General features: G+C 33.1%; 1 protein-coding gene across 2 annotated transcripts in view; it reads left to right on the top strand.

Annotated features, from left to right (window-relative positions):
* LOC124364169 (neprilysin-2-like) overlaps positions 1-16307 on the top strand; it is a 51988-nt gene that overhangs the window by 29137 nt on the left and 6544 nt on the right. For both annotated transcript variants that reach the window (XM_046819449.1, XM_046819456.1), the window contains 4 exons: positions 4302-4457; positions 7261-7404; positions 8549-8645; positions 12487-12655. In XM_046819449.1, the coding sequence (XP_046675405.1) occupies positions 4302-4457; positions 7261-7404; positions 8549-8645; positions 12487-12655 (566 nt within the window). The remainder of the gene's footprint in view (positions 1-4301; positions 4458-7260; positions 7405-8548; positions 8646-12486; positions 12656-16307) is intronic.

Consider the following 16307-nt stretch of genomic DNA (forward strand, 5'->3'; position numbering starts at 1 on the left):
TCCACTGCATTAGACTTTTGATTGCATAAACTATTATCCTTTTTTATTCTCTGCTTGGGGTTGTTCCTTTGGAAGAGGGTAGTTTTTATTCTGGAAAGCCTTAAACTTTGCAGACTGAAGAGAGACACTGATTTGGTCTCTATGTTTACCCCAATTGGTCTTCACATCTTTAGGTCTTCGTATGTTGACATGTGTGTTTGTGGTAGACAGGTAACATCTTGTGGTGTTTTGTAGGGGGATATTTTCAGTCTGGGTGCTTTGCTCATATACAACTAGCTTTTGCTGACTTGATGAAACAGTGGAACTGAGGCTTAACACCACTCAAGTCTTTAAGGGTAGTCTCCATGCTGTTCTGCCTGGATTTAATTTGGGATATTTCTAGCAAGATAGCCGTTAAGTTTTGTGGCTTGTCTTGCGTAAAAAGTTCACATTTTTCAGTTTGAGTTACAGTGTCAGTTTTGCTTGAGGTTTTCAGCTGTTGTTTGGCTACTTCTGCGTTCAAAACTAAAAGTTGTTTCTCGAGATCCCTGTTTTTTGTAACATATTTTTTTCAATTATCTGTTCCTGTTTCCTGTCATGGTCTTCAGATAAGTTTTGAATTTCCATTACATTTTTCTTTTCTTTTTCAATCTGAGCTTCAGCTTCAGCTAACTTTTTGGGATAAGGTTTCAATTTTCCAAGAAATTTTTCCTCTCTTCAGCCATTTCTTCAATCTTTGCCTCATTACTGGCTAATTTACATTGTAAACATGCTAACTTATTTTCTACAATAGTCAGTTGTTCTTTTAAAAACTTGTTTTCCTCCAGCAGTGCCGATCCTTATTGTAGCAGCCATAGCAAGCTTATCATCTTCATTTTCTAAAATACTGCTCTCTAGAGTTTTTATGGAGTTGTTTAGAATGTCTTTTTGGTTATGAGTATTTGATGTTAAGTCAGAGGAGGAAGGGTTGTCTATAGTATTTATAACTAGGTCTTTGTCATAATCTGAGCCTCCTGCCTTACATGTGAAACATGTCCATGTTTTTATATCTTGAGAACTTAGTTTTTTTCAAAGTTTTTTCTTTTACATTTTGGCAGCCTGCATGATACCACATTTTGCAAGGACCAGTGCACTTTAGACCTGAGTATTTCACTCCTATTTCACATGAGCCACAGGGATACTTAGTAGGCATTTTTTACCTTAGTTGGTTTTTAATATATATACTTTAGAGTAACAATAGTTGTCAATATAAAAAGTGTGATGCAGTTTTTGATTTAAAGTTTGGAAATGTAGGCTTTGGCTGGTTGCTTCTGTTAAAAATGGCAAAAAAGTAAAAATTTTTTTAGGTGAGCTTTGGCTGATTGCTCCTGTTAAATATGGTAAAAAAAAATAATAAAACAGTTTTTAGGTGAGCTTTGGCTGATTGCTCCTGTTAAATATGGTAAAAAAAAAATAAAACAGTTTTTTAAGGTAAGCTTTGGCTGATTGCTCCTGTTATTGTTTCTTAAGTTCTAGAGGTCAAGTTTAATAGTCAACCAATGTTGAAATAAATGTGCTTGGTTAAATGGTAGCCAAGTGCCGTGTCAACTGAGATATGCAGTACAGCAGCATCTGTATTGCTGTAGGTCAGCGCTGACAGTGCTGACTAGGTGTCCGGGTCAGTGCTCCAGTATCAGGTGGCCAAGTGCCGTGTGCCAGCACTGAGTGATGTGGAGGTTGAATGTCTGTTTGAAACAGGTGACGTGTATTAAGCCAGTTGTGTTGGCAGTTCTTATGACGTCACAGTAAGTAATTTTATTTTCTTGAAAGAGAGTTAAGCTTGAATGAATCTAACTTAAGTTATTAGTTTCATGCATACGAATTTTCTTCTTAATGAGATTTTTCTTAAAGCTCGTAGTTAATTATTGTCTTTAAAAAGTCTTGGTGTTAAAATAGAGCTTGCTTGGTCATTTTCAGTTTTTGTCAAATAATTAAAAAAATGGTTTGATTAGATATTGTATTTTGTAAGTGAATGGACTTACTGTTAATCCAGGAAGGTTTGTACACAAGTATAGTAAAATTTGTTGGTTATTTACCACCTTTAATGCACTTTTTCCTGGAGCCACTTCACTATAGAACTATAGGCAGTCGGCCATGTTTGTGTGAAACTGCGAAAGAAGGCCATATTGCTAGGACAGGGAATAAATCAAAAGCCATTTGGGATGTAATAAATAGTGAGCGAGCCCCCAAAAAACAATGAATGGATGTCTCATGGCAGCTTAACATTGAGGGTATTACTGTAAACAACATTGACCAAGTAGCAAGAAAATTTAATGAATTTTTCACAACAACTGCTGAAGAAACATTAAAACTAAATAGCAACCCTCCCATTAGAGCTGCTAATTTGATTATTCCTGACCTAACTGGTTGCCTACTGACTACTTTTCAGATGACAGATCCAGAAGTCATACAGTCTTTGAAACTTTCGTCTTCAGCAGGAGTAGATTAGGTTACCTCAAGCATGGTTAAGACATACAGCCTTCAGCTGTACCACCCACTTAGAGATTTGATAAATAAATCACTGACTCAAGTGATCTTTCCTTCAAAGCTGAAGATGTCAAAAATCTATCCCCCTCCATAAAAAAGTAATACAAGCGACCTTCAAAATTTCAGACCCATATCAGTGTCAACGTTCTCTAAAATTATTGAAAAAATTGTTCTCATCAGGCTCCTAAATCACTTATTGACAAACAATCTTTTAAGTGATAGACAACATGGCTTTCTGGCTTGGAGATCTACCATCACTGCCCTTGCTGATTTGGTCGAGCACATAATTGACAACACAGAGGAAAAAAAATACCGTCACTAGTACATTTCTCGATCTAAGCAAAGCATTTGATTGTTTAGATCACCAATTAGTCATGGTAAAAATAAGTTCACTGGGCATCAAGGAGACAGCATTACTATGGTTCAAGAGCTATCTGGGTGAACGGAAGCAGATGGTAACAATACAGCAGACAATCAGTGGAGACGTGGAGTGACAAACACAACAACATCCCCACCACTGGCTATCATCCAAGGTGTGCCCCAAGGCTCTGTTCTGGGAAACGTTCTGTTTATATTGTTTACACGTGACCTCCCAGATTACATCAACTCATACTGCTATCCAGTTATGTATGCTGACGTCACTGTTTTGACCACTTCAGATAAATCAACTGAAATCCTCAAAATTAATACATTCATCTCAATTAACATGGCCCATCAATACTGTATAGAGAATGATCTGTATAGTATTCAACAAATCAAAAACACAGCACGTTATCTTTGAAAGAAACAAGGATCAAGTAACAATCCCAGCTGACACACAAATCTCTCACTCAACAAAACACCTTGGCCTTATACTGGATGATTGTCTCTCCTAGAATATCCATATAGACAATTTGTGTAGTTAGCTCTGTACTGCACAAATACTTATACGTGCACTGTTTGCCCTGAGAAGAATCAAACTCATCAGTACCCCAGAAGCCACAAAAGTTGCCAACCATGCACTCTTTGAAAGCAGAATTAGGTATGGGATCATACTTTGGGGAGCTGCCTCTAGCAACAACCTTCAACGTATTATGGTCCTTCAGAAGCAGGCGATAAGAGTAATGGCTGGCATTGCACCACAGGACAGCTGTAGAGAAGCCTACAAAGACCTAAAGATACTCACTGTGCCAGCTCTATACATTCTTGGGGTTATCCTACACGCTCATAACTGTTCAACGCTCTCCCAACCCAGCTCAAGCAATTTGAGGAAAGCAAGTTGAAAAGAGAACTGCGCTGCTATCTTTTGGAGGAGTCGATTTACACCATTGGCGAGTTTCTGGAGAGAGCAATTGAACACTAAACCATAATTTATTACTTTTTTATTTTATGTTGTGTGACACCTGTTCTAAACTTAATGTTTGTGAATAAAGTTTTCTGTATTCTGTATTTTATTGTGTATTTATTATTATTATTATTCTGTGTTTTATTATTACAACTCGACAGGGCCTTCTTAAAACTGTGTTATTCCCCATTATCTGTGTGATATTTCTTAGTAGAAAGATAGAACTCCATCTGTCTGTCTGTCTGCCTGTGTCTGACTCCTGATAGAAAAGTCTAGGGACTTGGAATTTAATGCATAGGTTCTTCTAGACCCAAGGAAGAACTCTATAGATTTTGGAGTCAAAAGGTAAAAGGACAGTCCATTTGTGTGATAACTCTTTTGTTACATTCTGTTGTATTCTTCGATAAACTGTTGTATCGCTTTATTTATTCTCTCGGCAAGCATCATACAGACATTGAGTATCTATGTGCAGAGTCATCGCAAATTACATGATGTGGCATGCAGTGAGGAACATGATGACTCTTCTGACCACCGAGATGAGGAACAGACACCAGAATTTCTTAAATTTACTAATGGGCACCAACAAGAGACAACCTCGCTGGAAAGAGTGTTTGGATAGAGTAAGACGGTAAGCTCATCGATTCTTTAAAAACATTCAGTTTAACAGCTTTATCAGGATACCAGGTACTAAGGGCCACCACAAAATAAAGCTGAAAATTCTTATAAAAATTCAGTTTTGTTAGTGGAACATTTCTAATTGCAAGTCCATTTACATATCAATGACTTGAATTTTGTCTTTCTAATTTATCCCTGTAGTTTCTATGAACTAATTGATTTTTTCCTGGGACTGAAGGTTTTCCACATAGACTTTGTAGATATTGTCTATAGCAATTAAACCTACAAATATTACCGTTTGAAACACAGAATTATTGAATTAGTTTTTGTAAGAAATATATAATAAATACAATAAACGAGAAATCAAATTTAACAGAAAAGAAATAACAATAAAATATTCTTTTTGATTTTTAACCACTGGAAAGTGACAAAGAGAATTTTAAATTAGCCGTTCAATCGCTGTCATTAAGGTTTAGTGTTTTTTTCTATTTGAATGTATTGTCTTGCTAGATAAAGTTCAACTACAGTTTATAACTCTTGGACTAAAACACTCTTCTGTATTTTATCTTATATAAACCTATGAATCATTTTGAATCATTCTTTCATTTCTTAAAACAAATTTTTTAAATATGTTTTTTAACTTCAATTTATCAATAATTATGCAATTCTATTAGAAACATTAATTTCCCGTAAAGGTTTTATAAAATATCAATTCTATGAAATGGAATTATCCTTCATTTGTATTCATATTTATAAAATGTTGTTTTTTATATGTGTATAATATGTTCATATTTTACTTCAGTCAATAAAGGAAAACGCATTGCCTGTATATACTACAAACAAAATCATTTAAGTATTAAACCTCATGCTTATAAGATTTATAAGGCATAAGAAGATGAATTAGTGTAAAAATCCTACAGCCACTACAAGCTAGTTATATTAGTATAAATTATACAGAATTTATAATAGTTTAGTTTATCATCAGCTCTTGACGTTCCAAAGTCCAATATCTCATCTTGTTTACTGTTTCAGTGACAATGTCTCAAATCAGTTTTATTAACATATCACTGCTTTGAGATTAGCAGAGACTTTCTGCAGATAATTCAGAACACTCAGTACCTGTGCTTTTGTCTTAATAATAATGCTAAAATTAATTAATTTTGAATTAAATTTAATGGATTCTCCATTTTGATAACAAACTTTAAATAAAGATTTTGTTAGAGAAGAATTAAATATAAATCTCATTTGTAAATGTAAATATATAAAATCCAGTGGAATCCGTGAAACTCTATGGAATATAATATAATATGATGTTAGCCTTAGTTTTGTAATTTGCCTAAAAATACCAAAAAGTTCTCTTGTGGCTTGTTTAGATAGAATTTAAAGGTTTAAATGTAATACCTTTTACATAATCAATTACTATATCTTGAAAATAGTGAATAAAGTAGTAAATTTAGATGGTGATATGAAATAAAGTATATGTTCATTACTAGTATATGTGGAATTTACATATATATTAAATCTGTCATTGACAGGTATGTGTAACATTATGTACGGTGTAGCCTTAGTGTATCCAATGCATCATTTATTGTGTTGCTAAATCATCGTTTGTTCTCATTTTTAATATTAAAGTATATATTTAGATTGCAATTGTAAGATTATGTTTATTCAGCTATAACTATTAGCTAAAAAACTATAGATTACTGTGGTTAGACATTGTAAAACAATTAGTACCTTGAATATGATTCTTAGCGGAATGGTTAGCACCCTAGGAACCTGGGGTCACATTTTCACAGAAACAGAAAAAATAATCTGATGTAATCTGAACTAATGTCATAAATCATTCAGATTAGAGCCAGATCTTCATTAAAAAGAGATACCGGTATACCTTACATTTAGATCTCCTTGTCTCTGATATTTTATGATTCCTCCAAATAAAACTTGTACACAAGCTTTGATGTATGTTACATTAAGTTTGTTATACAAATAGCTGGAAAACAGGTCAGAAAAACAATTTGGTTTGGCACACAAATCAGGCAAAGGAGTCTACCTAATACTTTAATCTTACATTAATGTTACAATAGTGATACAATATATTAATAGGTACAGTATATAGTATAACTAAATAATAGTATCTATCTTTGAACACTACTCATAAACATTTATATTATGAAAAACATTCATTTATATGTACGTTAGAATATTTAGCAGATACTATGAATGTTGAACTGGAAAGATTTACAGCATTCACAAAGTCTCTAATGTTTCAGTTTAGGCAGTAAGTAAGGTACTGAAAATACCTACTAAACAATATTTGCGTATTATGACTACAGATAGTACTGGCATCGAATTCAAAATATTGTGGTATTTTGCAAGAAAGTGGTCACTTAGGATCAGATTTACTATCTGTTTTAAAGGTTATGTTCCCTATCGCTTGTAAATAACTGAAATCTCAGAAAAATTATATATATATATATATATATATATATATATATATATATATATATATATATATATGTAAACTTTGTATATACAAACAAAAACTTTATTACCATCTAATCATTTAGAAATGGATGTGAATCCCCCCCCCAGTTGTGCTTTAAAATTAAAGGCAGTCAGATTTCAGAAAATTCTGAAACAATTGCAATTTATATTTGCACAGACATTCATGGTAGATCCACAAAGAAAGACATATTCTTTAACTTCAGAACTTTACATCACTGCCTCAATCATTTCATTGGCAGCTATTAAACTATCAGTTAGGGTTTTAACGAGAATAATATCAAATGTACTGATTCCTTTTACCATTTATGCAGTCTCTCTACTGTTCTCTCTTCACTCTATGTGAGGAAGTTCTTTGATAAAACCTCCAAGAGACTTGCATCAGGAATAGTAGAGAAAATCCGTCAGGAGACTTCCATGCTCATTAAAGAAGTAGACTGGATGGATCAACAAACGAGGTACGTTGTGATAGAAATTAAATTTTACTGTGTATTTCATACTTTTTTGTCATAAAACCAAGAAATACTCTTTTAAAGGAATAATTAACCAGGAACAAACAAGTGTGAGTTAGAATAAAAGTGACTTCCTTAACACTATATATACTTTTCCCTTTATATGGATTGATAAGTTTAATTTTTAAATTAATAAATGATTAAAATCCAATATGCAAGAAGCTTCTACAATGATAAGTTTGTCTTTACTTTACCTACCTTTTTATTCAGAATGAATGTATAATAATTTTTTTATAGCTTTTCTAGTATTTTCCAGAAGCTTACACTATTCTTGCCTTCTTTTCCTCTCTTATTTTGAACTCTCTAAAATAGTCTAGCCCAACTACACATGCAATCCTTTTGGATTTTTCCTTTTTTTCCAAAAATCCCTACATTTAGCCGCAAACTACAGTCAGCTGTAAAAAAGTATATCCAGATTATAATTCAGCAAAAAATACATAAAGAAGGTTAAAAATTAGAAAATAAAGAAATGTTTTCTATTTTTTTTAATTATACTAATGTAAGCTTCAACTAGATACCACTACTATTGCAATCAGTTAAACTTATGGCAGACTAAAGAGTGTTTAGAAAGAACATTCCAATTTTTTGACTATTTGGGAAGCCACATAATTTTAGCCGATTCCTGATTTCCTTAGCCAATTTTTAATACTATATATTCTACGAATTATATGCATATGTCGAGCGTGGCTGCTGCTTGGATGGTTGACTGCTGAGCGATTCTGTTTTTGTAAGCAGCCTGCCTGCCCGGCCATTGGTTTTAGTTCAGAAGTCACCTTTAGGCTGTTTGGGATCAAGGTTGTATTAGAGGGCTTCTTAGGCCTAACTTCGCCTGGTGAAATAGGACATCTTTACTTTACTTTACTTAAAGACCATAATGTTAGCCTAGATTCTCGCTCAGACTTGAGACCTACGAGAAGAGAAAAAGTGAAATATATATATATATATATTGTAAAAAATCTATTACAAATTAATAATATCAACAAGGAACCAGTTCTTGTGTTACTCTTTACGTGACTGCTACAATTAATGGTTACGGCACTAGCACGAATGTTTTTTTGGCTTAAGGTGAAAATATGTGATTATATTACAGGAAGCAAGCAGAGTATAAGGTGTCAAAGATAGCCCAATATATTGGCTACCCTGATGAACTGCTTGACAACAGGAAGATAGAAGAACTGTATGATGGGGTAGGTATATTATAACTCTATTTATTGGGCTTTATCAAATTTCTTTTAATTATGAAGACAAATTAAATTCTTTAAACAAGTGTAAATTATAATTTGAGTCATGTACAAACCCAGATTAAACTGTTCATTCTGATTTTGATATAAATTCTAGAGAATGATTAGAGAATCCAGGATTTTATATATTGTTATCCCCCTTGTTTGTGTACTAAACACATTGCATACTAGTCTCTAGATAGTATTGGAACTAATATCAGAATTACTCATGATGACCCGTTATGTCCCACTTTACTCAGCAGATCCGAAATTTACGGAAACCTAAATTTATTTTAGAAAGGTTAGATTTTCACAGCAGTCTGACAGCCTAGTAATAAAAGAAAGGTGTATGTAATCCAAATTGAATTTAATTTACTTGCGATTACTCGTTATAATCTGATTATGTCAACAGATCAGAAATTTAGGGAAACCTAAATTAATTTTAGACAGTACCACTTTTCACACCAGACCAAGGGTCTAATAATAAAATAAATGATTATTTAATCAGAAAAGGTGTTAATTTACTCGCAATAACATTATTTAATCAAAAATTATTTAATTTACTCACAATTACATGTTGTGACCCACTTGACCAGATTGTAAATTTAGGAAAACTTAAGTTAATTTGGTTAAAAGAAAGAAACTGAAAATACTCATGTTTACTCGAAAAACATTCTTTCTCTACTTCTATCTAAAATTAACACTTTTTTACATTTAGGTTAAAATTAGAAGAATGCATATATCTTCATGGGACAATGATATACTTAATACCTAACGTAAATAAAATAAAACTCTCATCTAGTGTTATTAAATAAAATCGTATCACACATCTACAGCTTGTATTAACAAAACAAAGCCCTAACTTGCGTCTCAATGATCCCAAAATTAACAAAATATCTTTATTCATATACTGTAGGTTTTTTTATTTAATATATCTCACATTTATTCTTTTAAATATCCCATCTTTGTTACTTATCATTATCATCTTTGGGTTTTTCTTTTCCTTTTTATCGTTGTCACGGATGCATTCATGGCACAAATTACTTTTTTCTTCATCTGCTTACTTTACTGGTGAATTCCAGGTATTGTTTGATGTTGATCTTTCAATTATACCATCAGCCAACTTGGAACCAACTTCAATGTTCATATTTTTTTGCATTGCAGGATAATGTGGATAAAATCTTTGTTTAGTCGGATCTTTATTCTTTTGTTTTATCACATTTTCTTAACAGTCTTTTAGTTCTTTTTCTTTTTCACCGTGTAACACAACAGTTGTATAAATGGCTGTTCTCTTATAATTCTTTTAAAACTTATAATTCTTTTAAAAATTTTAGTATTTTCTTTAGAAAAATTCTTTGTTTTAAATTCAACTAGATTCAAATGATTCATTACGTCCACGCCTAAAATAATCGAGGAAATAAGACCTGAAATGTTAATCAGCTTGAAGGTATGCTGTAAGATTTTATAATTCTGTTAAATTCAATCTCTCTTTTTACTGAAGTTTTTCACCAATCGGCCTTGAAGTCTTTCCGTTGTGATACATACTCCTTTTTGAATTAGCATTTCATATGTAGCGTCGTTCACAGAGGAGATCATCACCCAGTGTCTATCAAGACACATATTGTCACCCTATTGAAAGATACAGGTACTAAGCTCTCATGTCTATATGACGTACTTTGGCTGGACAGATTATTACGAGTTCAACTATATATTTGACCCATTGTTGACATTCAGTGGAGGTTGTTAAATTTGTTCTCAGAGCTCCAGGTGACCCCCACTCACCTGAACCCTCATTCTGATTCTGAAGTTGCATTTCGGAATCAGTAGTTTTACAGCTTACAAAAAATAACATCTTAGTCTTCAGCAATCAAAAATTTCTAAAAATGTAACCAGCTTTCTCACAATTTAAACACACTAAACTTGGTATGTTCTTCGGGGTAGTCATGTTGCCTTGGATGGTTATATCTTCTCTTCCTACAATCTTTTTTTCTTCCTTAATATCACTCTCCTATCTGTCAGACAATTTATTCAACCCCTCAAAACCTTTAAAATCTTATCTTCAATGTTCATTTGGTTATTGGGAGTACCTACTGATCACATTTGGAGTGATCAACATGTTATCTGAGTATACCCAATGCCACTTAATTGTTGACATTAGAAACAAACGTTTTAAAATTCTTATTTTTGGGACTATAGGCCGTTTCAGGCACCGTAGACTAAGTTGAAGTTTTTGTAGTAAAAGTGAATTTTTCATATATACAATATCTCATAGTGTTCCAAAGGAGAAATAAGTTCACTGAACGTTTAAAAATCTTGCCGCTTTAAATTCATGGGGCGCATATAATCTCTCAAGCTTCTTTACTGGCATCATAACACTCCTTCCATGCATCAACGTGTTCAAGGCCACTACATACACACTGATGGGTTTACTGTCAACTTATGTTCTTCATTTAATTTCATCATCCATGTTTCGGTTAAATTTGAAACAAAAATTTCCAGATCAAATCAAATCAAAATAATCTTTATTCATTCATTTAAACATTTTGTCGCAGGAGTTGGGAGTTAAAATGTGTCACTATAGACATGTCTTGTTGCGCTATTGCAAAGTGCATAACTCAAATAATCGGGTCCAGCATTACAGCTGTACTTGGTCTACTCTGTGCGTCTTTAGTGAAACCAAAAGCTTACTTACTTCGTCTCTAGTATTGGGTGGAATTTCATTTAGATTTATATCTTGTATTCCTTTATTTCCACCGCTCCAGTGATATTCAGTCCAACATTGTCTTTTCTAAGCAATATATTTTTGCCTGATATGTTTTGTCTGCTTAGCTGTGACTGAAGGAAATTGATGAAGATTTTCTTTAATAGTCTGCCTTTAACTGTCTGCCATTTACTTACTAACCCGTTTGTGTCAGTAGCTCAGAAATTTAGTGAGGCCCTTCACACACCATAGACAGATATATTAGAATGGATAGACTTTGACCAAAATGCCAAATACAGTTATATCCGATATTACAGATTATATCTCTTGGAGAGTTTTTTCAGTTCACAAAAGGCCTTCAAAATGCCCGGTGAATGCTCTGTGCTTATTGCGCTTGCCAAGGAAGTATTAATAAACAACCTTCACTCAGCGGCAGGGAGAGGTTGTCTAAGTCCGACCATCTATCTGCTCATCAGTACTTCGTCTCCTACAGAGCCACAACCAAACATATCCATAGTGTGTATTACTGCTTTCTCGGTTGTTATAAGTGCGCGTTTACTGCGTATCTCGTTATTATTCTACATGTGTGGTAGTGTTGTGAATAGTTTGAAATATTTATCTTGTTTTTTAGTGAATGAGATGTATTTAATTTAATTTAGATTTATTTTAAATAGACATTTTTGTAAATAGTTCTTTTTTTATTTCTATCAATAGATACGCTAATTTTAAGTAAAACGCCATGTTTTGTAATTTTTTTCTCCTACCTTTCATAATTTAATTATTACAAAATTAGCTTTGAACTTAAAGAAAAAAATGTTTACCTGTCTTGGCGTTATGGTATGTATTAATGGTGTGCAAAGGGCTAAATTTATTTAAGACAGGACCGGGGTTTTTATGTTGTCCATTAAAGGTTCAACTGGAAGATATATTTTGACTATGGTTGTCTTTAGATTTTGAGGGTCATAATTGGAGAAAATGCAAATAATCTCTAAATTCCGTCATTAGGATGATTGGAATTGACAGATTTCTATGAATCTTTAATTTGGAAAAGGTTTATACTAGTGTACCCAAAAGTTAATAGGCTTTAACAGATGTGCTTCCTTACAGCTGGTTCTCAACAAAAACTGCTTCTTTGAGGCATCCTTCGACATGGCAAGATGGTATGATCAGTATAACTTCCGTAAGCTAAGGGAGGCAGTGAATCAGTCAGACTGGAAGACTCACAGTCAGGTCGCCACTGCCAACGCTTGGTACAGTCCCATAGAAAACTCTATCAGTAAGTGTTTCAGCTGTGTGTAGTGTACATCCTGACAATTACTTTAATATGTCAAATAAGTACAAGTTGTATATCAGTATCTTTAAAATGAGACATCTTCTATAATTCTACTACAAAACATAAAGGCATTACAAGTGTTAGGGTTAACTTAGTTTTTTTTTTGGAATCAAGATCGTTTCACTAAAGCCGGCTCTTAAGCATGTATGACAATTAACAATTATGCTAAAAATTTTTAAACAACATTTATTTACTTCATTGTCATTGTACTTCAAGTGTTTGGCAAACAAATTACTTGCTGTTTTATTCACTTACAATTAATCACTAGAAAATACCAAAGCAGGAGCAATACTTCATTTTATATTCACCACCTCATCTAAAACATACATCCGAAAATTATAAAATATTTCTTTGTTTAAATTTGTTATTGATGATGGAGGTTTTGAAAAGGATAATAGAATTTTGGAAACTTAAACCATCATTAAATGTTACAAAATGTATAAAACTACGTTTCGAGGATTGAAATCTTCCCTCTTCTTCAGGTGTAAAAACACTTAATACATAACATGTACTTAACCTTGTACTATACATTTTGTAACATATAATGATGAAAAATGTACAAAATCCTTTTATCCATTACAAAACCAGTAGAAACCAGCGGGCTTTTCACTTACTAATGAATGCTTAAGTCTCCATTTACTTGGTTGATGCACGATTGTGAATGTGTGGTGGTATTCTGTATGTGCTTCACCAGCTCTGAACCAGCCTCTCTAGTCAAAGCAGGCAGGGGTGGCACACCCTTGTTGAGGTAAGCAGGAACCTCTGATAGATAGAGAACGAACCCCATCAAACTCCAACAGTCATCTCCCACAATAGACTAGACCTATCGAATTGCTCTTGCACCCCAGAATCTCGACATTTGCTGTTATTGATGTTCCGCTCATTGAAATCTGTAGGAATGCCCAGATTTAAATGACACATCGGTTTTTGCTGTGCCTAGTAGTAGGTTCAACTGGAAGGTATAAACCAGCCAGAAGTGATCCCTGCTGGGTAATAATAAGTTGTATTGGAAAGCAAATAATTTTTAATGTAAAATAATATAGCCATTTTTGATGAAAATACCAGTCTTTAGTGTATTAATACAATATTATTAATATCACAATATTACATTTCTATACATTTTTAAATTTCGTATTAATCTGTCACTTGTTTAGTTGTAAAACCCGTCACAAACTTCATCAAACATAAATTCATGAGTAGGTATCTTTTAATGACTTTTAAATACTTTTTCCTTACAATTTTTCTATTAACCAGTACGACTTGCGTGTATTTATCACCGTGTATGTTGAATTGTTAATTGTTGTGCATACTTAACCTTAGGTAGTAGATTTAAAGAAATAGCAGATCAGTATAAGTTAATGCAGGGTTCTATGTTTTTCTAATGCATAATAATGACAAATGTTCAAAATCCTATATCCATAATTAATAAGTAGAGTATGTTAGGATATAAGCTAAGTGTGTCATAGCAGTCAATTTGGAGGTGGCTGTAATGAAACAATCTTGAGTTTTAACCTATTAGAACAAAGTTAAAGTTCAAACACTTTAAATCATTATTTTTTGACCTAGAATAAAGTTATGAGATGTATCTTATTTTTAAGATAGGCTATGACTAAAATCCATCCAAACACCTGTCAGTTCTTCGTCTATAGCGTATTATTTATGAATACTTAAATATTGAAGTACTAAGAAAGTTGAGAACTTTTCTGAATAACCAATAAAAATATATTTACAAAAATAAAATGCGTTTGGATCATACTAATCATAACTTTAAAATAAGATGTCTCTGATAACTTTAAAATAAGATGTCTCTGATAACTTTACAACTATAGGTCATAAATGTAAAGTTTGACATTTTGTTAAGGGGTAAAATCAAGTTGGTCACCAGTACAGCCAGCTCTAAATGGAAATGTTTATGGTAGGAGAATAACATTGGGTTATTAAACTAGACTCTAACAACACAGTATTGAAGTTAACAGCTATTTACAATATTACTTTAGGATGAGTTTCATCAGTTTGTGATCCCACATCTTAAAACTGATGTAATAACTGCCACGTGGAGTTGTTCTTGATATTTTCTCAAGGTTTCTAAAAAGAAAGAGGAAATCCTAATAGAGGAAACAAACTAAAAGTTCTAAAACATGCTAAGAGACTAGTATGGCAAGTGAACTCTACTATCAAAGGGTAATTTTCACTCTCTGGAGCTCATTTATAACAACTAGCAGTTATCCGCAGTTTCGCACACAATTTTTAGGCATTGCACGACTCGTGTATCAGTGCTGCTAGTTCGGGTGAATTATATTTCTAACGCCAACGTTGAGTTCGCCTTCTTGCGCGTGTGTGTGGCCAATGTAATTTACTACGGCTTTCGTATTTTTTGTTCCATAGTTCATTTTGCCTTTTCCCGATCAAGAAAATATATACAGGGTGGCCACTCAAAACCTCTTTTCAAATTCCTGGTTGAAAATTTCCGATTATTTAGTATATTTTCAAACCAAATAAACAACTATAATATTGTATTTAACCCTTACGTCAAATGCAATGATGACGTGTTACTGTCAGTAGCAGTATTTGCAAGAAATTCCACAAAGCTGCGGTGCTCTATATTTCGTCACTAGCGATATGCGAGAAATTCTGTGAGATTTATCGCTCTTTTATACCTAATAACTTACCTTTCAGTGATGTTTAGAAAAAAACATGAATCCAATTCGAAAGTACAAAAATAAATAAATAAATACATACACAGCGCTACCGTGGGGCAGACTGCAGCTCAGTATTGCGGGTCAGTGGTGGAAGAGTTTCCGGTACAAGACAATGATTTCGACGGTACACAAGGTCGGTGCAGTACAATCAACAAATAAACCAAATACTTTCATCTGAACTCTACTTAATTAATTTGTCTTTTGTGGGGGAGGGGAAGCCTAAGAATACCACGTTACTTCAAAGGACTTAGCAGAGATTCAGGGAAATGAATGTATTTAAAATTCTAAGTTATTTCTCCTTTTAAGTTATAGAAACGGTAGTTTACAAAATGAGCTTTCAGAATATATTAAATTTACGTAAAAATGTATGGATGTATATTTATAGACAACTAGCTGTTCCCCGCGGCTTCGCACGCTTTTTGTAAGCTTTGCTCATGTAAGAGCACTTCTGGTTCAAGTGAATTATATTGTCAACGCCGATGTAGAGTTTACCTTGTTGACACTATCAAGAAAATCTGCCAAAAGTGTATGTTTATAGCCATTGTACATGTACATGTACTTAATAATAAAGTGGTCTAACATTCAAGCTATAAGGCCAAACAGAAATTCATTTTAAAGACAAATATCCATAAAAACTTAGCGCCTTCACATAGTGTGTGGTTATTATACACAACTATCTCTTAATTGTAGTTTACAATGTACAGGCGCTTTGATAACTTATATATTTTGCAGCGCCTCCTGGTGGTGAGTTACATCAATGGGCATAGCATTTAATCCTTCTACGTGGAAAAATACATATACATACAAATTTCTGAGTCTATAAAGGACAAACACACAAACATTAATTCACACACACATATATATATATATATATATATATAATATATATATATATA

This window comes from Homalodisca vitripennis, chromosome 1 (assembly GCF_021130785.1).
Source record: "Homalodisca vitripennis isolate AUS2020 chromosome 1, UT_GWSS_2.1, whole genome shotgun sequence".
Lineage (NCBI taxonomy): Eukaryota > Metazoa > Arthropoda > Insecta > Hemiptera > Cicadellidae > Homalodisca > Homalodisca vitripennis.